At 50.4% G+C, this 23,270-nt stretch overlaps 1 protein-coding gene across 1 annotated transcript in view; it reads left to right on the top strand.

Moving 5' to 3' along the window:
* The window catches only part of PGPEP1L (pyroglutamyl-peptidase I like), a 36,427-nt gene extending 24,166 nt beyond the window's left edge, over positions 1-12,261 (top strand). The window contains exons 3-5 of the mRNA XM_035024324.1: positions 9,896-10,018; positions 11,052-11,278; positions 12,012-12,261. Coding sequence (XP_034880215.1) covers positions 9,896-10,018; positions 11,052-11,278; positions 12,012-12,261 — 600 coding nt within the window. The remainder of the gene's footprint in view (positions 1-9,895; positions 10,019-11,051; positions 11,279-12,011) is intronic.
* Positions 12,262-23,270: the final 11,009 nt, after the last annotated feature.

The following is a 23,270-nucleotide window of genomic DNA, read 5'->3' as shown; positions in this document are numbered from 1 at the left end:
AATTAATACCTATTCTTCTGAAACTGTTCCAAAAAATAGAAATGGAAGGAAAACTTCCAAACTCATTTTATGAGGCCACCATTACCTTGATCCCCAAACCAGACAAAGACCCCATCAAAAAGGAGAATTACAGACCAATATCCCTGATGAACATGGATGCAAAAATTCTCACCAAAATACTAGCCAGTAGGATCCAACAGTACATTAAAAGGATTATTCACCACGACCAAGTGGGATTTATCCCTGGGCTGCAAGGTTGGTTCAACATCGCAAATCAATCAATGTGATACAATACATTAACAAAAGAAAGAACAAGAATCATATGATCCTCTCAATAGATGCAGAAAAAGCATTTGACAAAGTACAGCATCCTTTCTGGATCCAGACTCTTCAGAGTATAGGCATAGGGTACATACCTCAATATCATAAAAGCCATCTATGAAAAACCTACAGCGAATATCGTTCTCAATGGGGAAAAACTGAGAGCTTTCCCCCTAAGGTCAGGAACGCGGCAGGGATGTCCACTGTCACCACTGCTATTCAACATAGTATTGGAAGTCCTAGCCACAGCAATCAGACAACAAAAAGAAATCAAAGGCATCCAAATTGGCAAAGAAGAAGTCAAACTCTCACTCTTTGCAGACGATATGATACTTTATGTGGAAAACCCAAAAGACTCCACCCCAAAACTGCTAGAACTCATACAGGAATTCAGTAAAGTGGCAGGATATAAAATCAATGCACAGAAATCAGTGGCAATCCTATACACCAACAACAAGAGAGAAGAAAGAGAAATTAAGGAGTCGATCCCATTTACAATTGCACCCAAAACCATAAGATACCTAGGAATAAATCTAACCAAAGAGGCAAAGGATCTGTACTCAGAAAACTATAAAATACTCATGAAACAAATTGAGGAAGACACAAAGAAATGGAAAAACGTTCCATGCTCATGGATTGGAAGAACAAATATTGTGAAGATGTCAATGCTACCTAGAGCAATCTACACATTCAGTGCAATCCCCATCAAAATACCATCCACTTTTTTCAAAGAAATGGAACAAATAATCCTAAAATTTGTATGGAACCAGAAAAGACCCCACATAGCCAGAGGAATGTTGAAAAAGAAAAGCTAAGCTGGCAGCATCACAATTCCGGACTTCCAGCTCTATTACAAAGCTGTCATCATCAAGACAGCATGGTACTGGCACAAAAACAGACACATAGATCAATGGAACAGAATAGAGAGCCCAGAAATGGACCCTCAACTCTATGGTCAACTCATCTTCGACAAAGCAGGAAAGAATGTCCAATGGAACAAAGACAGTCTCTTCAACAAATGGTGTTGGGAAAATTGGATAGCCACATGCAGAAGAATGAAACTGGACCATTTGCTTACACCACACACAAAAATAGACTCCAAATGGTTGAAAGACCTCAATGTGAGACAGGAGTCCATCAACATCCTAAAGGAGAACACAGGCAGCAACCTCTTCAACCTCAGCCGCAGCAACTTCTTCCTAGAAACATCGCCAAAGGCAAGGGAAGCAAGGGCAAAAATGAACTATTGGGACTTCATCAAGATAAAAAGCGTTTGCAAAGCAAAGGAAACAGTCAACAAAACCAAAAGACAACCGACAGAATGGGAGAACATATTTGCAAATGACATATCAGATAAAGGGCTAGTATCCAAAATCTATAAAGAACTCATCAAACTCAACACCCAAAGAACAAAGAATCCAATCAAGAAATGGGCAGAAGACATGAACAGACATTTTTCCAAAGAAGACATCCAAATGGCCAACAGATACATGATAAAGTGCTCAACATCGCTCGGCATCAGGAAAATCCACATCAAAACCTCAATGAGATACCACCTCACACCAGTCAGAATGGCTAAAATGAACAAGTCAGGAAACGACAGATGTTGGCGGGGATGTGGAGAAAGGGGAACCCTCTTACACTGTTGGTGGGAATGCAAGCTGGTGCAGCCACTCTGGAAAACAGTATGGAGGTTCCTCAAAAAGTTGAAAATAGAGCTACCATGTGATCCAGCAATTGCACTACTGGGTATTTACCCCAACGATACAAAAGTAGGGATCCAAAAGGGTACGTGCACCCCGATGTTTATAGCAGCAATGTCCACAATAGCCAAACTGTGGAAAGAGCCAAGATGTCCGTCGACAGATGAATGGATAAAGAAGAGGTGGTGTATATATACAATGGAATATTATGCAGCCATCAAAAGGAATGAGATCTTGCCATTTGCAACGATGTGGATGGAACTGGAGGGTATTATGCTGAGCGAAATAAGTCAAACAGAGAAAGACATGTATCATATGACCTCACTGATATGAGGAATTCTTAACTGCAGGAAACAAACTGAGGGTTGCTGGAGTGGGGGGTGGGGTGGGAGGGATGGGGTGACTGGGTGATAGACACTCGGGAGGGTATGTGCTCTGGTAAGCGCTGTGAATTGTGCAAGACTGTTGAATCTCAGATCTGTACCTCTGAAACTAATGCAATATATGTTAAGGAAAAAAAAAAAAGAATGTAGCAGGAGGGGAAGAATGAAGGGGGGGAAATCGGAGGGGTAGACGAACCAAGAGAGGATGGACTCTGAAAAACAAACTGAGGGTTCTAGAGGGGAGGGGGGTGGGAGGATGGGTTAGCCTGGTGGTGGGTATTGAGGAGGGCACGTTCTGCATAGAGCACTGGGTGTTATGCACAAACAATGAATCATGGAACACTTCATCTAAAACTAATGATGTAATGTATGGGCATTAACATAAGAATAAAAAAATTAAAAAAAAAAGACATTAGCTAATGATAGTGTGTGTGTGTGCACACTAAAATCTTTTATTAATACGGGCACATGATTAAAATATTTGGACACAACTGCTCCAGACAGAGGTTTGAGAATTATGGGGGTCTCTGGTTTTTATCACTGGCTTTTTCAGACCATGACCCACCAGTGTGGAGGAATAACTTAGAGGAGAACACTAGGACAGTTGTCACATATGGAGAAGGGAACTTGGTATTGGTAAGGAAAAGAGAATGACCTTTTTTTATATTTAAAGATTTATTTATTTGAGAGAGAGGGAGAGAAAGAGTGTATGAGCATGGGGGAGGGGCAGAGGGAGAGGGAGAAGCAGGCTCCCCACTGAGCAGGGAGCCTGACTCGGGGCTTGATCCCAGGACATTGAGATCATGACCTGAGCTGAAGGCAGACCCTAACTGCTTAACCCACTGAGCCACCCTGGTGCCCGGAGACTGACCTTTAAAAAGAATCCCAAGATTTCCCAAATCACTTATGATTTCCCAAATTACTTAAACAGTTGACACCACTGTTGTGCTAACATCTCCTTTGTAGCTGCTTTCCGGAATTCTTCCCTTCTTTTAATCGTATCCTCTCTGGGCCTCAGTTTCGTCATCTGTAAAATGGGGGCATTGTTAACACTTCATCAGGAGGGTTCTGATGAGGTGCCGGGCATAGTACCCTACACAGCAAGCATTCTCCAGAAGCAGCTAGTCTGATTAGTGAACTATTTTTTTTTTTAAAGATTTTAGAACCAGATCGCTTCTCGGCCTTTTGGCTAAGATCAAGTGTAAAGATTTTAGAACCAGAAAAATAGTATATACATACCCATTGTAAAAATCTTAAGAAGACTATAAAAAGAGACAAGAAGGGGCACCTGGGTGGCTCAGTCGTTAAGCGTCTGCCTTCAGCTCAGGTCATGGTCCCAGGATCCTGGGATCGAGCCCCCCATTGGGCTCCCTGCTCTGTGGGAACCCTGCTTCTCCCTCTCCCACTCCCCCTGCTTGTGTTCTCTCTCTCCCTGTCTCTCTCTCTGTGTCAAATAAATAAATAAAATCTTTAAAAAAAAAAAAAAGACAAGAATTGCCCCTACATATGTCAATTATATTACAATAATAATAATAATAAAAGAATCACCCTAATTCTTCCTTCAAGGGATACCCATTTCAGTACGTTTCCATGAATGGCTACAGGAAATAGTCTGAGATCCTGTTTTTTTGTTGGTTTTTTTTTTTAGCTTATTTCTTCTCAGGGGTTTCCCTATATCAATAAATTCATTGTAAAGGGAGGGAGAGAAGGAGGAAGGGAGAGAGGAGTGTTTGCACACATCTCCAAGATTCACTCTTGGTTTCCCTGGCACTATCCTGCTAATCCTTCAAGCCCTGGTCAGAGCCCCCTCCTCCGTGCAGCCCTCTCAGACTGCAGCTCCACGTGTACAACTTAACCTTTACAGCAACCCATATGAAGGAGGTCCCGTTTTACTGTGGCTTACCGATGGGGAAACTGAAGCTCACCAAGTTTTGATGACTTGCCCAAACTCACACAATTGGGAGTGGAAGAGGCAGGGTTTGGGCTCCTTCTCTCTTACCGCCCGCTCCCCCGCCCCCGCCAGCTTCTGGAGCCCAGGGTGGCCCAACCCAGCCCTTCCTTCCTGCCAGGATCCTGTCATCACCTCCCGTTTCTAGTCTGTGTGTCCTCTAAGAATGTGACCCGCCAGGACATGCCAAGCCTGGAGCAGAGGACAGCGCTGCAGGCTCCTGGAGTTTTACTTGAGTGAATGAAGAGACGCGTCCTTGCTTGCTGGTACTAGCCCTGAACTCTCAGCTGATAGGGGAAACAATCACATTTTGGAAAAACAGCAACTGTTTTTACAACACCAGTTGGTGCTCCAGCCTCGGTGGATTTGAAAAAATTCAGAGAGCAACTGGTGTCTTTTTCCCTCCCTTTGGTTCCCTTTGTTAAACTGCCATGAGTTCCTGGTGACTGGATTTCAGGCGACGTGGAGACAGGAAGACGTGGGAGAAGGAGGCAGAAGGCAGGCTCCCTGCTTCCCCAGGACCTTTGCACCTGGTGAGGTTCAGGCTTTTTTGAGGGATTATGGGCCCTGCCTGGGCACTCCGCGTCCTGCTGGGCCTTGTCATTCCTCTGGCTGGCACAGCACCCGGGATTCTGCCGTGGTAAGCGTGGTTGTGCCCAGCTCTGTCTCTCCCCTCCTTGAACATAAAACACTGGGCACTTCTAGCTAGGCAAGTGTGCCAATCCAGGAAGCACAAACCCCTGGCTCCCTCCAGGTTTGCACAGAACCTACACTCTCTTTGCTAAAACAACCAGCCTCTCTCGGCAGAGAGAAGGCCTGCCTTCTGCTTATGCAAAATGTTTGACTCCCTGCTTCTGACAGGCCCCAGGCTCATCAAATTCTACTAAATGTCACTTTAGTAGAATAAATAAATCCTTGCATGACTTTCTCAATTATAATTAATACTTATAAGCAGTGATCCCTCATATAAAGTCCTGACTGTGTGCCAGGCACTGTGCTGGACACTTTTTTGTGAATCCCCTCATTCAATATTTCTGAAAACTCCTTCGACTTTTCACTCTCCCCATTTCACAGATGAGAAAACTGAGTTGCACCCAGGCTAAGTAACATGCCCAGTGGAAGGGGGCAGAGCCAGGTCTCAAACCAGCGTCTTCCTGACCCCATGCCTTTCCCTGTGGCTTTGTAGTTGGGGTCTGGCTCTATCTGTGTCCCCCTTCTGCCCTGTGCCCTCCTCGTTCTAGGCTGAGGCTGGTGATGAGCACCAGCTTGGCTTCTTTTTTATAAAATGCCTTTGTCTGCCATGGGCACTGGGTAGGTGGGCCAGGACACCAAGTGTGCGTGTGTGTGTGTGTGTGTGTGAGAGAGAGAGAGAGAGAGAGAAAGAATGAGAGAGCGAGCGGACTGTCCACGTGAAGCAGTGCCTTGGAGACTCTCTTGATGATTTTAAGTTAGAAAAGTTTCCTCTGTATCCCAGGTCAGCTTCTGGCTGCAGTCCCAGGCTGTGTGGGGCCCTTTCAAGCTTCATGAGGAGCTGGATGGCTGAGTGGGCATGTATCTGAGACTCAGCTAGGCCCTACCTCGTTACTGACAGGAAGCCCCGTGTATCAGTCAGCTCAAGCTGCCATAACAAAATTTCAGAGCCTGGGTGGTTTAAACAACAGACATTTATTTCTCACAGTTCTGGAGGCTGGGAAGTCTGAGATCAAGGTGCTGGCAGGTTCCGTTTCTGGTGAGAACCCTCCACCTGGCTGGCAGATGGCCACCTTCTGGCTGTGTCCCCAGATGTCCCCTTCTGGCTGTGTCTCTGGCTGTGGCAGAGAAAGGCAGGCTCTGGTGTCTCTTCCTCTCTTATCAGGACACTAATCCCATCCTGGGGCCCCCGCCCTCCTGGCCTCATCTATCACCTCCCAAGAGCCCCGTCTGCTAATACCATCACACTGGGGCGTAGGGCCTCAGCCTATGAATGTGGGGGGGGGGACACATTTCAGTCCACAGGACGCTCTTAGACTTCCACCGTCCCCCACCTGTCCTGGTGACCTCGGGGTGGCCGCAGACTTCCCAGGGTCACCGAGGCGGCTTGGCCAGGGCCCAGGCGAGGCCGGCAGCCTGTGGAGGTAGAGCTGCTCTCCCGTCTGTCCTCTGTTCTCTGTCGGCTTTAGTTGTCGTCCACCCCCCACCCCTCCCCCAGCTCGAAGGGCTCCAGGGGACCCGGCAGGCCTCCGTACTCCCAGCCGTACAGTGTGGCTGGCGGGGGTCACCTCCTCCCAGGGGAGGCTCTGCACTTGAGAAGAGTCCCTGGTGACAGGGCAGACCCGCCAAGCGGCAGGCTCTTCCCTTGTCAGGACGACAGTGGGGAGAAAGAGGAAGAGGCTGACATTCTAGTTAGAAAGAGAACATACGCCAGGAAGACACTGAAGGCACCACCTGAACCAGTTCAAGTTTGACACGGGTCCACAATCCCTTACGTGTAACTCTCATATCCAAAGGTCTCTAGACACTAGAAGTTTTTCTTCATGGCCTGGGTGGCAACAAACGGCCTGAGCTGATGGGATGCAGCACGTGACACCTGTATTTATTCCACGCGGAGTCCGTGTCCCCGTGTCCTGTGCTGTGGTTTCCACGGGGCCAGCCGTGGAGCTGGGCCCTGGCCACCGACTTCCACTGGACCCCACGGGGAGCGTGCGTGCACCAGCCTGCAGTCAGGTGCGCCTGGGCATCGGATGGGCCGCTTGAAAGGCAACATGTGATGAGCAGAAGCGGGATGCTTTAATCTCCTGGGCATCGTTTTCCAGATAAAGAAAAAAACCCAGAGGTGTCGAGTCGAATGTCGAACGCCGTCCATCCCACACCAGCTCTGGGGATTTCCAGGAGGGTGACAGTTCGGCTTCCCGGCACTTTCTGCTTTGACCAGGGTGATGCCATCATCACGGCCTCAGATGGGGTCAGGGGCTGAGCGTCTTTATAAAACGGGGGGACCTGGACTCCGAGGGAAGACCATGAAGGGACACTGGGGAGGCCCAGAGCTGCCCAGGGCTCCCCGAAGCTGGAAGAAGCAGGTGGGGTCCTCCTCCTACAGGTTCAGAGGGAGCACGGCCCTGCCGACCCCTGGATTTGGGACTTCTTTCCTACAGGCTTGGGTGATAAAGTTTGGTGCTAAGCCACCCATTTTGTTACAACAGCCACAGGAAAGTCATGCAAGGGAGCTCCCCAAAGCCGGCCCCCGGGGACCCCGGCAGCAGCTGGGAGACCCGTGAGATGTCCAGGGGCTTGCTTCCTCTCTCCTCTCCTCTCAACTGGCTTGGCGTGGGGTGGCAAGAAAAAGCTCAGGTAGGGGCAAAAGAAAAAAGAGGGGGCCCCCGCTGCGGCCTGCTTTGGTCTGGGCGTCCGTGTGCCAATCCAGAAGCGGAACCGCATTGCTCTGCGAAGGGGAGTTTCTGACCGGTCACGGCCGAGCCGGCTGGGTGCTGGGCCTGCCTGGGCCTGCCTGGGCCTGCCTGGCTCAGGGTGGATGTCCCCATCTCTTGGGCATCGCGTCTTTGCAGGCTTAGTGATAATTACTCGATGTTTCCACTGATGACTGGGCAGCTTCTCGGAGCAGAGAGGGGTTAGCTCTGAAAGCAGATTCCCAGGCAACTCCATTTGGTTCTGGGGCTCCTCTGTAGGCTTTGCTCAGAGCCAGACCCCGTGAGAACCCCACCAAGTAGAAGAAACTAGTTCTTTGCAGATGACTGGGTTCTGAGAAGCAGCCTGGAGCCAAGCCACAGCCCCCTGACCCGCATGACAAAGGCAAAGGTGGCCCCCCGGGTGATGCCTGCCTGTGCTGGGAGCCTCCCGACCGGCCGGGCCCTGAGCAGCCTCCCTGCTCCCGTCTCACTCATTCCCCACAGGACAGGGCTCAAGGGGGGCGGAACACAGGAGTTGGAACCCCCTTGGTGTGTCTGGCCCTTGGAATGTCCACCTGGAAGCTCCGCCTCCAGGCCCCCGCCCCACGTGACCTGGCCCTCCTTCCCGCCTCCCACCCCCAGAGTCAGGCAAATAATTCTCCCCTTCAGGCCCCAAATGCGGATGTGATGTTGGCACTTTCTTTTGGAAGAGGACAAAGCTTGAGCCGGGCGGGGGAACTGGGCTTCTGAGCGGGCGTCCGGTGGGCAGAGCCGAGCCCCTCAGGATGGCCAAAGGACAGACCTGAGACGCCAAAAGTCGGCCAGGAGTGCCCTCCTCCATCAGAGCAGCGGAGACTGACCTGCACTGGGGCCCGTCATCCCGCCTGTCTCCTCTGAAGCCCAGGGCAGGGCCCTGGGTTGTCCCCTCTATGACTTTTGGGCAGGTCTGACAAGCCCAACCGCAACTTCCATCCCAGGATGCATGCTCCTGGAGGTCCTAAATGGCCAGTGGAGGGAGGCAGGAAAAAGAGAGGTGCTAATCCAAAACCATCCTGGTGACCAGCACAGCTCCCAGAGCAGGAAAAGGACTTGGCCTCTTGGTTCCCGATTTAACGTTTCCCAACAGGGAATAGCACAGGCCTAAGATCTCACTCCCTGGCTTTCTTCCTTCCAAACCCCCACCTGTGAAGGAGGGTGCTCCCTGACCTTGGGTTTTCTCCACAGCCCTTCTTTCCTCTCTCCTCCTACCCCCTCCTCCACCACTCTGTCTGGATCTCATCTAAACCCATGTTTTTCAGCCCTGACATGCCACTGTCTTCCCATAATCCTCTCTGTGAGCTCCAGACACACAGAGCCAAGGAACCAGGTCCCTCCCCTTCAAACTCAGCATGTCCAAAGTCAACCTCGTGATAGCCCCCAGCCCACTTCTACCTCCATTCTCTCAGGAGGCAGCTCTGACCCATTAGCTCCTTGCGCACAATCCTTTGATGGCTCCCTTTTGCTTTAACTAAAGTCCAACCTCTGGCTGAGCCCTCAGTCGGGCTTCCACAGACTTTTCTAGCTTCTGTTCCCGCCCTTACCCACATGCAGTGCCCCCTGATACACCATTGGTGGTGGTAGGTTACTTGTTAAAATGCCTGGGGGTGCTACAGGCAGTTAATGCTCAGCTCAGAGTCCAGGGGTGCTAAACATCCTGTCCTTGGAGGTGCAGGACACCCGGAAGAAGGCTTCCCCTGCCCCACACCCACTGCCCAGCGCCAAGTCACACCATGTTTCCCGAAGGCTCAGGCGCTCATGCTCCCCCGGGCCTCTGAAGCCCCTCTGTCTGGCACGCCCTTCCCTAGCTTCTTCATCTGGCTCGCTCCCATCTGTTCTCTACATCTGCCCTGTATCCCTTCTGGGGACTATGTTCTAATCAGCAGCCTGGCTCAGATATGCCACCGGGGTCCCCACATCCCGATGGGAGAAGTGTTTGGGGCCATGAGGGGCAGGAACTGTGACTCTCCTGCTGGTCCCTCACCATCATGTGAGCTCCTTGAGGGCAGGGTCCAGGCCCAGAGAAGGGCCCTGGGAAAAGAGTGAGTGACCCAAGTGTTAGCTTTTCAGGGACTCCCCCCGTCCTCCATCAAGAAAGAGTCTACCTGCTTCTTTCTGCAGGAGCTGTCCAAGCTGGGCCTGAACAGTGACATGGAGGTGGAGCTGCGGATTCTTCAGCTACCTGTAGATTACAGGGAGGTGAAGCAGAGGGTCACCAGAATTTGGGAAGACCTTCAACCGCAAGTAAATGATGGCTGGGGAGGCAGTGAAGGTGGGGGTGGGGTGGGTGGGGAAGATGACGAGGTGGAGCCCCAGAGCCTGTGGACCCCCGGGCCCTGGTTCTAGGGTTGATGGCTGAGGTGCACCCTGGTCCCGTGTCCCACCGGTGAGGTCCCAGCCAATCTTCTAAGGTTCTGGGTCTGTTTGTAAAAGTTTAAGCTGAAACCCAGAGTGGATCTTGGAAGAAGATTCTGGAGAGAGAGAAGGAGGAAAAGAAATGGAATCTTTATTCCTCGCCAGGACTCAGAGATAGTTTCCACCCAACGGATAGGCCCTTGGGTTAGGTCCCAGCCATGGCCCTGCAGGGCAGGTTGCCTGTGAGGTGAAGCGAGAAAGGACCTTTTGGGCCTGGCAGGGCGGTTGGCGGGTAGCCCGTCTGGAGAGGTCCCATCTTCATCACACCCAGCCTTTTTTTATCTGAACAGAGTCATTATATAAAATATAAAAAAACTGGTACAAATGTCCAAAAACTAGGAAGACCAGATGATGAGATTAACACAACACACACCACCATGCCACTAAGACAACTGTCCCAGGGGTTTTGATAATATGCTCCACGGCTATTTTTTCAAAGAGGAAAAACAATCAGCTCAAAAAATCCTAACAATATTTTATCACATTGTTACTCACTTCCTTTATTAGAGTTTCATACAAGAGAGGGAAGATTCCCCAGAAATGCTAAGCTGCTCCCGTGCTAGTCTTAGCTACCAGGGGACCCCCCCAGGGAAAAGAAGGGGAATACATTACCCCGCAAGGATATTTGCCCCTATAAAACTGGTTAAATTAAATGCCACATGGGTTTCCATCCAGTTGTTTTTCATTCCCGCACATTCATTCGGGGAGGTTAGCGGGGAAGCCCGGAGGTTGCGTGCCAGATCTGGGCTTTGCGATGCTTTGAACCCTGTGCTCGCGCTGGGCTTGGCCCTTCAGCCACATCCGCGGAGCAGAGCAGGCCTCAGTTTCCCTAATCTCTCGGCCGCCGCGTGTGCGGACGCAGCTCGCTGTGCACATCGGCCTGGACGCCTCCGCCAAGGCCATCGTTCTGGAGCAGTGCGCCAAGAACCGGGGCTACCGGGACGCGGACATCCGGGGCTTCCGGCCGGCGCGCGGCGAGTGCCTTCCGGATGGCCCGGAAGTGATTGCGTCGGAGGTCAGCATGAAGGCGGTGAGCGAGCGCGCGGCCGTGGAGGGCGTGGAGGTGACCTTTTCTCGAGATGCGGGCAGGTACGTCCCGCGGGTGTCGGGGGTAGAGGCGGGGGAACGACCGCAGCGCCTCCTCCGACCGGGGTCTCTCCCCAGATGCCCCCCTTCTGCACCGGGAGGCCATCCTCTGCGGTCCGCCTGGGCACTTGCTCACGCCGTGGCGCCCCAGGGCGGCTCCTGTAGATGTCGCCCCCGCCCCCGCCCCACCCCCACCCCGCCCCCACCCGGCCCTTGGTGCGTGCATAGAGGAGAAGAGATGGGAAGGCATGTTTTGAGAGCCACTAACGTTTTGTGCATGCTTTGTTTTTCTTTATTGCGGCCCAAGTTGTGAGTTAACTATTCCGATGTCGCCCCACATAGAGATGAATTTACCTTGGTTCCTCCAAACTCCGACCGCCAGTAGGTAGTTTCTCCCCACCCCCGCCCCAAGAAGGAATGAACAAGTGGCTCAGTAGACATGAATGAGAGGGGTTTGGGGTGTAAAGGTGTTTTGGACTAGTTGCTTGAAAATCTGGTCCCTTTCCAGGCTCTGCTGCTTGCGGATTGTGGGACCGTGAGACCAAGAACCAGTCCCTCCCCGGTTCATTCCCAGCAGCTCTTCTTTCTGAGGCAGAAGAACAAAACCTCAGTCTCCCTGGGTGGCAGTCCAACTTCCTCAGGCTTTGGGGATGCTGCATTATCCCTTTTGCTTCCATTTCCCTGGGGTTAGAGGCTCTTCCAGGGAGTAGTAACACGGCATTTCATGTGGTTGCAGATATGTCTGCGATTACACCTACTACCTGTCTTTGCATCATGGAAGTGGGTCCGCGGCACTCATCCACGTGCCTCCATTATCCCGTTGGCTCCCAGCCAGGCTGCTGGGAAAAGCCCTGCAAGTCATCATCCAGGACATGCTGGAAGAGCTGAGAAAGCCTGAGCTCAAAGCCTCGTTCGCAGAAAACTCAACCGCCGTGCTTCCAGACCGGGGGAACCAATTGGGGGACTGCTCCTTTGGAGAAAATTAAATGTTTCAATCCTGTGTGCAGAGTTCAACTGTGCTTTGAGAGACTTTTAAAAAATGGCTTGTAAAACAGTTTACACAGAGGGAAAAAAGCTCTGAATTAGCCCAACGAAATCACAAAGGGTTATTTTATTGTCAGAAGAAAGAACACTCTGAAAGGCAGACATTTCACAAGGGATTAACTAGCTTCAGTTATGGTTTTCATGACAATAAAATGAAATCCTAGTAATTTTTTTTTTTTTCTCTTAAAAAGACCGTGCAGGGCCTGTGGGATCCTGCCCGGATTGCTAAGACCGCAGACCTGTTGGGCAGAGCTGCCTGTGATGGGTTGATCTATGACCAGGGGGAAACCGGCAGAGCGGCCGCTCGGTACCCCTCCCTGGCCTCCACCCTCATGCATCCAGGTGCTGCGTGCAGCTTCTGACCCCTGAGTCTCTAGTGTTTGGTTTTTATTTTTCTACTCTTTTCTAAAAATTGTGTATAATACACATAACATAAAATTTACCCTTTTAACCGTTTTTCAGTGTTTGTGGGCATTCACTTGTTGTGCAGTCATCACCACCATCTATCTCTAGAGCTTTCTCAACATCCCAAACTGAAACTCTGTCCCCATTAAACAACAGCCCGCCTCCTTCCCCTAGCCCTTGGCCACCATCATTCCACCCTCCATCTCTGAACTTGACTACTCTAAGGACCTCATATAAATGAATCACGCTATTTGTCCTTTTGTGACTGGCTTACTAGTTCACAGAGCATAATGTCTTCGAGGTTCATCCATGTTGTAGCATGTGTCAGAATTTCGTTTTTTTAGACGGAGGACTATTTCGTTGTATGCGTAGACCACATTTAGTTTATCCAGTCATCCTCTGATGGACACTGGGTTGCAAAAAAAATAGGTCAAAGCCCCCAGTTGCAGTTGTTTTGTTTCTATACCTAAAAGGGGAATTGCTGGATTATAAGGTGTTCCTACGTTCAAGGTTCTGAGGGTCCGCCATACTGTTTTCCATGGCAGTTTCCCTATTTTATATTCCCAGTGGTAGTGTTTGGTCTTCAAGCAAAGGATCATAGCTGGGCTTGGCTTCTCTGCCATGTTGGGTGTTACCGCTACTTTGTAGAAGCAGAATCTCCCCTTTTCAGCTATCATGTTGCCTTTGGGCAAGCACTGCACTGGTTCCTGTGCCAAGCTGCTCAAAGCCAGGTTTTGCTTGTCTCGTGTTTTCTGCGGCAAATATGCATGGAGATACACTGGTTTTCGGAGGAAGGGGTTGACGGTGGCAGTGGCTAAGCTCTGGGAAATTTGTTAAGGTGCTGTGCTCACAGCTATCACTTTCACTTAATTACATTGTATTTTTTTTATTTTTTTAAGATTTTATTTATTTGTGAGAGAGACAATGAGAGACAGAGAACATGAGAGGGAGGAGGGTCAGAGGGAGAAGCAGACTCCCTGCTGAGCAGGGAGCCCAATGTGGGACTCGATCCCGGGACTCCAGGCTCATGACCTGAGCCGAAGGCAGTCGCTTAACCAACTGAGCCACCCAGGCGCCCCCTAGCTTTTCTTTTTTAAAAGATTTATTGGGGCACCTGGGTGGCTCAGATGGTTAAGCGTCTGCCTTCGGCTCAGGTCATGATCCCGGGGTTCTGGGATCGAGCCCCACATCGGGCTCCCTGCGCTGCGGGAAGCCTGCTTCTCCCTCTCCCACTCCCCCTGCTTGTGTTCCTTCTCTTGCTGTCTCTCTCTGTCAAATAAATAAATCTTTAAAAAAAAAAAAATGGCATTGTTTACTTAGTGTCCAGATTCTTTCAGTAGGAAGGAAAAGCATTTGCAACTTAATAACAGAGGAAACGGGCAGGCCTTGCTGGGTTTATCAATAGCTCTCCAGCATACCTGAGCCTTTGGTACAGACTCTACAGGACCCCTTTTGCAAAGGAAACTGGCTTACTTGACATAAAACAGATCAGAGTCACATTGGAGCTGATCAGAGCCAGCCCGGTGGGGTGGGGTGGGATGGCCCATGTTAGGTCCGGCTGCAGGGTTGTTAACGCAGAGATCCTTCTGTATTTGAAGGCAAACAGCTGCCGCCCAGAGCCCTGTCCCCCTCCCCCACTGGAGCTTCTGTCTCAGGCCAGGGGCAGGCAGGGGGCCTCAGGACCCTGCTTCAGGGTTATTTCAAGCCATACCCATTTTACAAACTTTTAGATGTCATCCCGTGAGGAGGCCCGAGCTCCCTCTTGATGAACGTCTCCATCATCTCTCCCTGCGTGACCTGCGGTGTTCGCCTCCCGGTCTAGGCGGCCTGCCGTCCCCTGTGCACACGTACTGGGGCCTGTTTCCCTGTGGCTGACACGCGGGGGGCCGGAGTCAACAGGTTGAACTCTGGGTTGGTCGCTTAATAGTTGGGGGGGGGGGGTCTCAGGCATGTCTGTGTGTTTGCTCATCTATAACAAAAGCCCTTCCTTTGCAGAGCTGTGAACACGCGCTGAGCGGATGTGCGAGTCGGTCAGCGATGAGCGCGTGCGGGGCAAACCCACACCTTCCTGAGTCCCGGCTGCTGGCTGCACCTGTGAGGGCAGAGGCAGACACAGCCCGGCCGGCTCTGTGGTCTCGGAGTGGCACGGGGGGTGGGGGGGGCGCACTGGCCTCTGCGACCACCCAGCACCTCCATCCCGAGAAGAAAGTGCTGTAGCTTCCAGCGGAGGACAGGTGCCCAGTGCGGCGCGGCACCCCACCGGCCGCCCGCACGCCCGTCTGAGCCTCCGAAATGAGCCTTGAGCCTGCCCGGAGTCGTCAGTCGTCCAGTGACAGTCGAGGTCCAGTGCCAGCCACCGCGTGACGATGGTGAGCACAAACCCCGGGGCAACACCAAGAGCTTGCGAGAGTCCTCTCCCTTAGAAAGGCCTTTTGTTTTTAGGTCCAAGTATTTGTGAGGCTCACCAGATCTTAAATAACTGTGGCCTTTGATTTACTTCCCCCGCCCACACCTTGCTCTTCAGCCCTTTATACGGTGGCCTGACTTTGTTCCAGGAGTAGAGTTTCCTGTGATCAAAGTTCAGTGAAACGGTCAGCTTGCCCTCCCGATGTGTCTGTGCATCTCTGGTCTGATTCCAGAACACTTACAGCTTGTTTCCTTTGAACATATATTCACATTTCACATTTCTTACTATGGCCATTTCCCTGGGCAATAAAACGATGGCTGGATTGTAGAGGCCCCGGGACAGGCCGAGATCATCAGCTAGAAAGTCACATTCTGAACACCTCCCGGAAGCCACGTCCGGGGTGCGCTTGCTTGGTTCCGCTCTGCATCCCAGGTAGGTATGCTGGCTGCCAGGTGCCGACAAGGACAGGGAAATGTGAAGGGTGAGCCCTTTGCCCCAGAGTCACCTATAGCAAACCTGCCCCGGCCTGACTTTTGTCAGTGGAAGATACAGGAAAAGTCTACAGATCAGTCAAAAATGAAGTTCAGATTTCTGCATCTTATGTATTCAAATTTTCTTCGAGCTGATTTAATGGAGTGAGAAGCAGAATAGCTGCCCTGTCTTCACCAGCAGTTTGCGTGCTGGGAAGGTTCAACTGTCAGAAAGCAAAGCAAAGCCTTTCCACAGAACACCTCCGAGCGACATGTGTGAGCACACATGCCACACGGGGCCCGGCTTCCCTGCCTCAGAAGCGTGGTGGTTCTTCCAGAAAGGGAGGGGAACCAAATCAGAGACCAAAAATGCATACAGAATTCTTTTATTTAACTTAAACCATGTAGTACTTTAACTACTAGAAAAAAGCAGAGTAAGAGAAACTAAAGTTGCCTTAGCTTCAGCCATTCAAAATAGACAAAGTTTCTTTTTCTTTTTTCTCATAATGTAAAGAATCCAGAGTATATCGCAGTAACAGGAATAAATTCTTACAACAGAATATACAAAAACATTTTGAAATTTTTTTCATCTACTGATTTTTTTATATAAACAGAGGAATTTATTTTTAGGAATAATTTATACACAGAAAGTCATTTTATGTAACAAATTGGCCATGTTATTACCTTTTTTTTTAACTTTTTTAAAAAACTTTTTTTTTTTTAAACAAGAAAACTCAGAAAATGCATTATTTGCGATGCATCCATTCCATTGCGCCTTCTGGTTTGATTCTTTTTTTTTTTTTTTTTTTGTCCCAGAGGTAGACATACTCTGGCAAACCTCTCACCTCAACCTCACCGGCTAGAAAGCAGACGGGTGTCTTTGCCAAGCATCTATTCCACCCGTGGGTGTGTCTCTGCAACGCCCCACATCTGAATGAACAGTTGCACGCAAAAAAAAACCTAATTGTTTCTGGACCTTTCTCCCATGTAGTGCAAAACATCCAGATGTTTCTACCGATGGAGATTCTGTGGAGAAGTAGAGACATGGCCAGTAATCCATTGGGAGCTAGAGGAAATAGAGTCCAACTGAAACACATTTTTGTGTGTGTGTCGTGTTTACTTAAAAGGACTTGTTTTGGACTAGAAAAATGTGTCTTCGGTGTTCTGCCTTAAATAAAATAAATAGGGTCTCTTCCTTGTTCTAACAAAGCGCCAATCACGACCTGAGGCAAGTAAGCGAACGCCCGTGTGCGCCAGAATCATCATCGTTCGTGTGACAAGTCTGCGGGCTGCGCTCACTGTGAAGCCATCAGCTGTGCCCTCAAGGCCTTCCCTGTCCAGGCAGCGCACGACAGCGGCGACGAGCAGCCCAGCCCGCCGGAGGCTCCCCAGCACCATGGGCACCGCTGGGCTGCCACACCGCGGCTGTGTCCTTGGCCAGTGAGGTTCCTTCAGTCTGTTAGAGTAGCTACTCTCCCAAGGGAAATGGCCAGTCAAAGATGAGCCCCTTCCCAACCAGACGGTTCTGGAAGACCAAGACACTGAAGATACAGAACTACTTCTTAAATCATCTTTCCTTTTTATAAACTAGGGCACAAAGCATTGGGGGGAAAAGAGGGTGAACCACGGCCTGGGTCAGGGAAAAATCTTTTTTTTTCTTTTCTTTTTTTTTTTTTTTTTTTTTGGCATATTGTAAAGCTCGCTAGGAAACAGGTGTCCTAAAAAAAATGGATCACAAACACACATTTGCACACACAGAGAAAAAAAGTGTCTTAAATTATTTTCGGCAATTATAAACTACAAACATTTTATAAAATTATTCTATGTTCTTACAAAAATGCAATGAAACATTTAATTAGTTCTTGTAAACCAGATCTTCGTCAACTGACTACCCGTAATCTACTGGACTTAACAGCCCTATTGAAAACGCTAATGAGTGACTAATTAGAACAATGTTTACCAGAAAGATGTGGACACACACAAACGTGGACATACAGATGAGTGATCATTATGTTCTTGCATAAACAAAATAAAACAAAACCCTAAAGTCATGCCCCAGAACTGACAACTGACGGGTGCGGTGCGGTTCGCGTTCTTGACCGATTTCACTGACCTCTGTGACAACACTGTCCAAAGGAGGATGTTCAGTTTCTTGGCCGAAACCAAATGCCCACGGATGACTGTTGAGCCTTGATGTGGTCTGATACCTTCAGAAACCATCAGGTTCAGAACATGGCCCACACTTCTTCCCAGCCCCGTTCCCCTTCTGCTCGCCAGTCTTTGCTCGGCCTCCCGTCATGACCCGGTTACAGTGGTTTCCTACTGTCTCATCATCCCACCGTCAAGCAGTGTCCAGTCTGCTTTTTCTCTAAGTGATCAACGAGTCAGCTAAGCTGGAGGCCCGAAATGAAGCCCTCTGGCCTGTCCCAGGTCTGTATCTTCAGCATCTCTGGCACCAGAGGTTCAGTCTAGACAACATCCTCGCTTGAAATTCTCACTTGTACCACCGACTAGTCAGAGGGGAGTAAGAAAGGTTGACTTTCATCACTGGTGCTTACAGGGTGGATCTGGTCCGTATCTCCCAATGCTGCTTAGCCCAGGAAATAAAAAAAAAACAGCCGACAAACACAGAAGTAACAGTAACAAAAGAACAAGCCCCAAACCTTACATGTATTAGTGGGACTGCTGGAATGGGCCAAGACGTGCTGTGGAACATTACTGCCAACTGGAGGGTGCCTGTGTTTTGGAAAGGAGTTGCCTTTGACACTGGCCACCATAGGGGGACCCAGCAGTGACAGCCGCGGACCTGGGACCGAGCATCCTAGCCTCCTCACTGATCTGAGCTCGTGTGGCCTTGCCATGACAGCAGCCTGCATCACGCACAGCCACTTGCCCGTGGGGGTGAGCCGCCGACAGAGAGGCTTCGGTGGAACAAACTGGCCTAGAGTCTGGCATCGTGCTTGGCTCGGCAATCTGTTATCCCAACCAAAGCACGTCACCTCCTGCCAAGCATTTTGCTGTCGGGGGGTTCCACAGTAAGCACTTTTTTCTGTTTTACCAAGCCACGTTTCCTCCCATCGAAATGTCCCAAGTCCTAAGAAAGAGGCTGGAAGGAGAGGCCAGTGCTGGCCACGAACACGGTCTTCTGTCTTCCGCGGAGGAAGCTCATTCCAACTGTGTGTCAAACATCATGAGATCCCATGAAGGAGAGCTGGGGTGCTCTGGGGCTCACACAGCTGAAGTTCGACAGTGTCTCCAGAACGCACCAGCTCCTGCTGCCTCAGGGAAGGGCCGTGTGTGCTCGTGTTTTAATGCGCACATGGACGATGTGCCTCAGTGGTTCCCGTCACTTCAAGCAGTGTGAGCTGCTTTCAGGAGGAGGTTGCATGGAAAATGCCACAACTCAGCTTGATTAGATTATGTGGAGCATACAAAAGAGAAAAAATCAAGAAGAGGTGGGAAAATCAGCACAAAATTAGGCTAGAACTGTGGATAGATGATGCCTTAGGATAGTCAAGGTGGGTGGTTTGGTCCAGTAAAATAACTGCACCATCACACAAGCAAAATTTTCTTTTCTTTCAGTGTTTCTGAAGCATTTGTTATGATGGGCGCTACACTATTAGTGTTTTCTTTCTACTTAAAGAAAATCCACCTACATAAAACAAAAACAAAGGGACACCAACAACTCGGACAGTTTAAACAAAACCCTTATAACCAGCTGAATGATCTGTAGAAATCCAGTTGTGGAAACCGGTAGGTATGTGCAAAAGAGGAGTGGCCACTATTCCAAGGGGTCACCTACAGTGTGGAAGAAGAAAACCCTGATCCAACAGTATTTCTCAGTGACCTTAAGGTGCCAGGGGCCTTGGGAAAAGAGGGTAGTGTTCTCGCAGGAGGAAGCGCGCTCCTGAGCTTGACCGCGGTGCTGGAACTGAAAGGAGCCATGCCCACTGTGGGCAGACCCCCAGCACCTTTCCCAGATGGGGTCACCAGGGCCTGGGGGAGCAGCTGCTGGAGTCGGGCTATGCGCCCTCCACCCCTGTGAGCAGCGGGAGGGCGGGATGGGGGCGCGGCCCTGGTGGGAGACACACCACCCTGGAAAGAGGCTGGGCGCCCTCCACCGGCCTTTTCCAGCCCAAAGGTTTGGTCTCTGTTTTCCCCTGGGGGAGGAGGAGATGAGGGTGAAGCTGAGAAACAGTCTGGGCGGGGGGGGGGGGGGGGGGGGGGCACACTTGTCTCCTCTGTACAACCTGAATGGGACTGCAGGTCAGGAACCTCTGCGTTCCCCCGCAGGAGGCCTGGCAGACCGAGCTCTCAAAAGCGCTGACGTGGCTGCACCACCGAACTTGACCCAGCGCAGGGACAGCACAATCCCACCTCGGGCAGGCCCGGCCCACGGAGACCGGAGCGGCGGCTCACACCCAAACATCGCACCTTTCCAGGTGGGACTCTAACCCAGAGACTGACGGCCTGCCCCCCCCCCCCCCCCCCAGGTCCTTCCTGTCCTCCCAGCCTAGGAAACAAGTGCTCTTCCAATGACAGAGTCTGTCCTTCAGGCTGCGCGGAGTCCCTTTCGAAGCCAGCCAGCCTGGGGGCAGCCGAGCGGCCTCCCAGCAGAGTGCGGGCGCCCCGGGCCGGGAGGAAGGAAATCCTAACACCTCAGGGCCTCGTAGGAAACCAAGTTAGGAGAGGAACGAAAGCAACACAAAACGAGACATCTCAGAAAAAGGCAAGCTGTCTGACGTGAGTGGAGAGGGATATTAGTGTTGCTTCGAGCCCGGACACAGCCTGGCCTCTCCCTGCCTCGCCTGGCGCGTGCGGCCTGTGGGGTGGATGAGGTTACCAGTATCGACGGCATGTTGTCAGGTGCTGAGAAATGTGAGATGTATTCTTGTGTATATATACACACATAAAAAATAAGAGTGAGGTAGATAAATGTTTGAAAACCAAAACCAAAACCAAAACAAACCAACAAAAGCAAAAAAACCCAAAAACTGTCCTGTCTTACACACACACACACACACACAGACACACACACACAAAACCCTTTTCTCAGTATTTAAATTCATAATGGGGCTTCTCTACAGTGATTGAAACTGGTATCACAAAATAAATTAAAAGAAAACTCCTACATATAATACCTTAATTTTTTTCTTTTTTCTCATTTTTTTTTTTAAGGGAAAAAACTATGGGACAGAGGCTTGAGAAAATCGTAGGACTGAAGCTCCCGACAAGCAGAAAAGCACTACGCACTTGCTTTCTCGTCTTTAATCTCCAGTCACAACTAGCAATCATCATCTTTGAGCTTTGTTCTTACTCATAATTTAAACATTTCCATCCCAGAAGCAACTCGTGTGCTGTCATCACTCTGGTGAGAAGTGCTAAAAACTAAACAAAACAAGACCCCCGGGCCCCGAGGACTTGGATTCCTGGCCAAGGAAAAGCGAGCCAGCGCCAGGGCTCTGGTCCCCTGGGAGCGAGTACGGGGCTCCCCGGCCACCGCAGCGGTGCTCGCCCCGACCGGGGCCCTCGGGCCGGCAGACCTGGCGGGGGGCTTGCCGCCGCCCGAAGAGGCTGCCCCTGCGGCCCCCTCCCCGCCAGCACCAGGAGGTGCCTGGGGATTTTCGGGTTCTAAAGACAGGTAGGTCGGTCTGGAGGGTGGTGGCGGGAGCCACAGAGGGGCCCACTGGACCCCACTCTGCTACACCCTGGGACTCAGCAGCTGTTTCTCATGGGATGGAAGGATTAAATATCCGTTAAAAAAAATAGTAATCCAAATGCCTAGTTTCTGCAGTTAAAACTGCTGTTGTACCCAAGAATTAAAAAAATAGATATATGTGTGTCACAACCAAAACAAAGGTGAGGGAAAGAGGAGGTGAGACTTTCCAACAAGGGTGACTATAAACACTGAACAAGGATGTGCGAAATATTTAACCTTTTTTTCTGACCTGAGTTTGTATCATGTCTTGCACTGTACCAGACTCCAGCGCTGTGTGAGAGCAGGCTGAGGAGTGGGGTGCCGGCATGCCAGGGCCTGCCCCCCGGGGGTGCCCACCTGCTGCCCTCGCCAGCCTCGTGCCCACAGAGCCTCCGGGTTAGAACGTAACTAACGGGCAGGGGGAGCGGGGAGGGGAGGGTGTATTTATAAAAAGGCATCAAACAGTTCATGGCAAATTATGTTATAGAAGTATCAGTTACTGGGAAGAGAGGAAGAAAGTCACGCACGCTAGTACAAAGCATAAGAAGTTTCTTGGAGTGAGCAGAAAGGGAAGAGGGGTAGACCTGAAGGTTTTCATAGATTAAATCCACAAAGATAAAGGACAAAAAAAATAGCAGCTTTTTTTTTCTGTACAGACGTATAGGTGAATATCTGAACCGTAAAAAAGTTATAAAAGTGACATTAAAGACGATGTGTATGCAAATGTTTCATGGTCTAACATAGAACTGTAAGACCCATGAAGAAGTCCTAGTAACAGAGAAAATGTCAACAAAGCTTAGGATGCTTGAATCCATTTACTGCTTTTCTTCTTACTGTTGTGGTGGTGTTTGAATTTCTTTCCTTGCAAACCTGCATAAACAGTTGGGCTGAGTCCCTGGAAATCCCTTCCCATCTGTGTCCTGGGGGGCCGGGGGCGGGGGCGGGGGGGCGAGCTGGGGGAACAGGAGACTGGCACGTGGACGACCGCTCCTCAAAGCCTGTCTGCCGGGCTCTCGACAGGGCCTGTTTTCTCCAGAATTCCTGGGGGCTAGCAGGTGGGGCTGAGGAAGAGGGAATTCAGCCTCTCCCAGTCTCCACTGAGAGAAAAATCCCATTCTGTCCACTTCCCCCAAATAATAACCTACTTAAAAGCAACTAGACCTGTGTGAACGTAAGGCTGGAAAAGAACACCAGGGGTGATCAGATGGAGTGCATCCTCAGCGTGGCTCTTAAATGGCGGGACTAGATACCATGCTCGCCCCATGCCTCTGGAAACAAAGAAAAAAGTGCCGGGATCAGGAGGGAGGAAGTTGAGGGTTTTGGCAGAATTTGGCAGCATTAAAATGGTAACAACCTTGAATGAGTGATGGCCCTTTTTCAATTTCTATGTCCCTAAAAAGGTGAAATATAGTTAAAAAAATTCTGTCTCAACGTGGTTTTTGTTTTTGTTGTTTTTATAAAGACCTACGGTGACAGGCAGGTGTTTATGGGGGCAATGTGGGGCCACAGGGAGGGCCAGCCAGTTTCTCACTCTGATCAAAAGGGCGTCCCAGCTGGGCTCGGGCAAAGGTTTTTCCATTAGGAAGCAGAAAGAAAGAGAAAGGTGAGAGAGAGAGAAGAGGGAGAGAGGGAGGGAGGAAGGGAGGGGAGGAGGAAGGGAGGGAGACAGGTCTGAGTGAAGTGACGGGGAAAGCGTGAGGAGATCCGATTCTCGAGTGTTCTGTTGCTATTAAGTGTTGTCATCAAGGTTCTTAAAGGCCCGTGTCAGTTAAGGGTTTGGGTAGGGAAATAAAAAGCTGCTTGCATATTGGAAAAAGGAACACCCCAAATGTGTTTACTGCAGACAAGCTGTCTTCCATGGGCAGCATTGGCAGGCCTGAAGATCCACTGAGGTACAGGAGGCTGTGGATAGATTGTTCGGACTCTCTCCCTCCCCTCCCACCCCCCCACCCCCCCACCCCCCCACCCCAC

Source organism: Mirounga leonina, unplaced genomic scaffold (genome assembly GCF_011800145.1).
Source record: "Mirounga leonina isolate KUSES-001 unplaced genomic scaffold, KU_Mleo_1.0 Mir_178, whole genome shotgun sequence".
Taxonomy (NCBI): Eukaryota; Metazoa; Chordata; class Mammalia; order Carnivora; family Phocidae; genus Mirounga; species Mirounga leonina.
The sequence above is the reverse complement of the archived record's forward strand: the minus strand, read 5'-3'. Positions and strand labels throughout refer to the sequence as shown.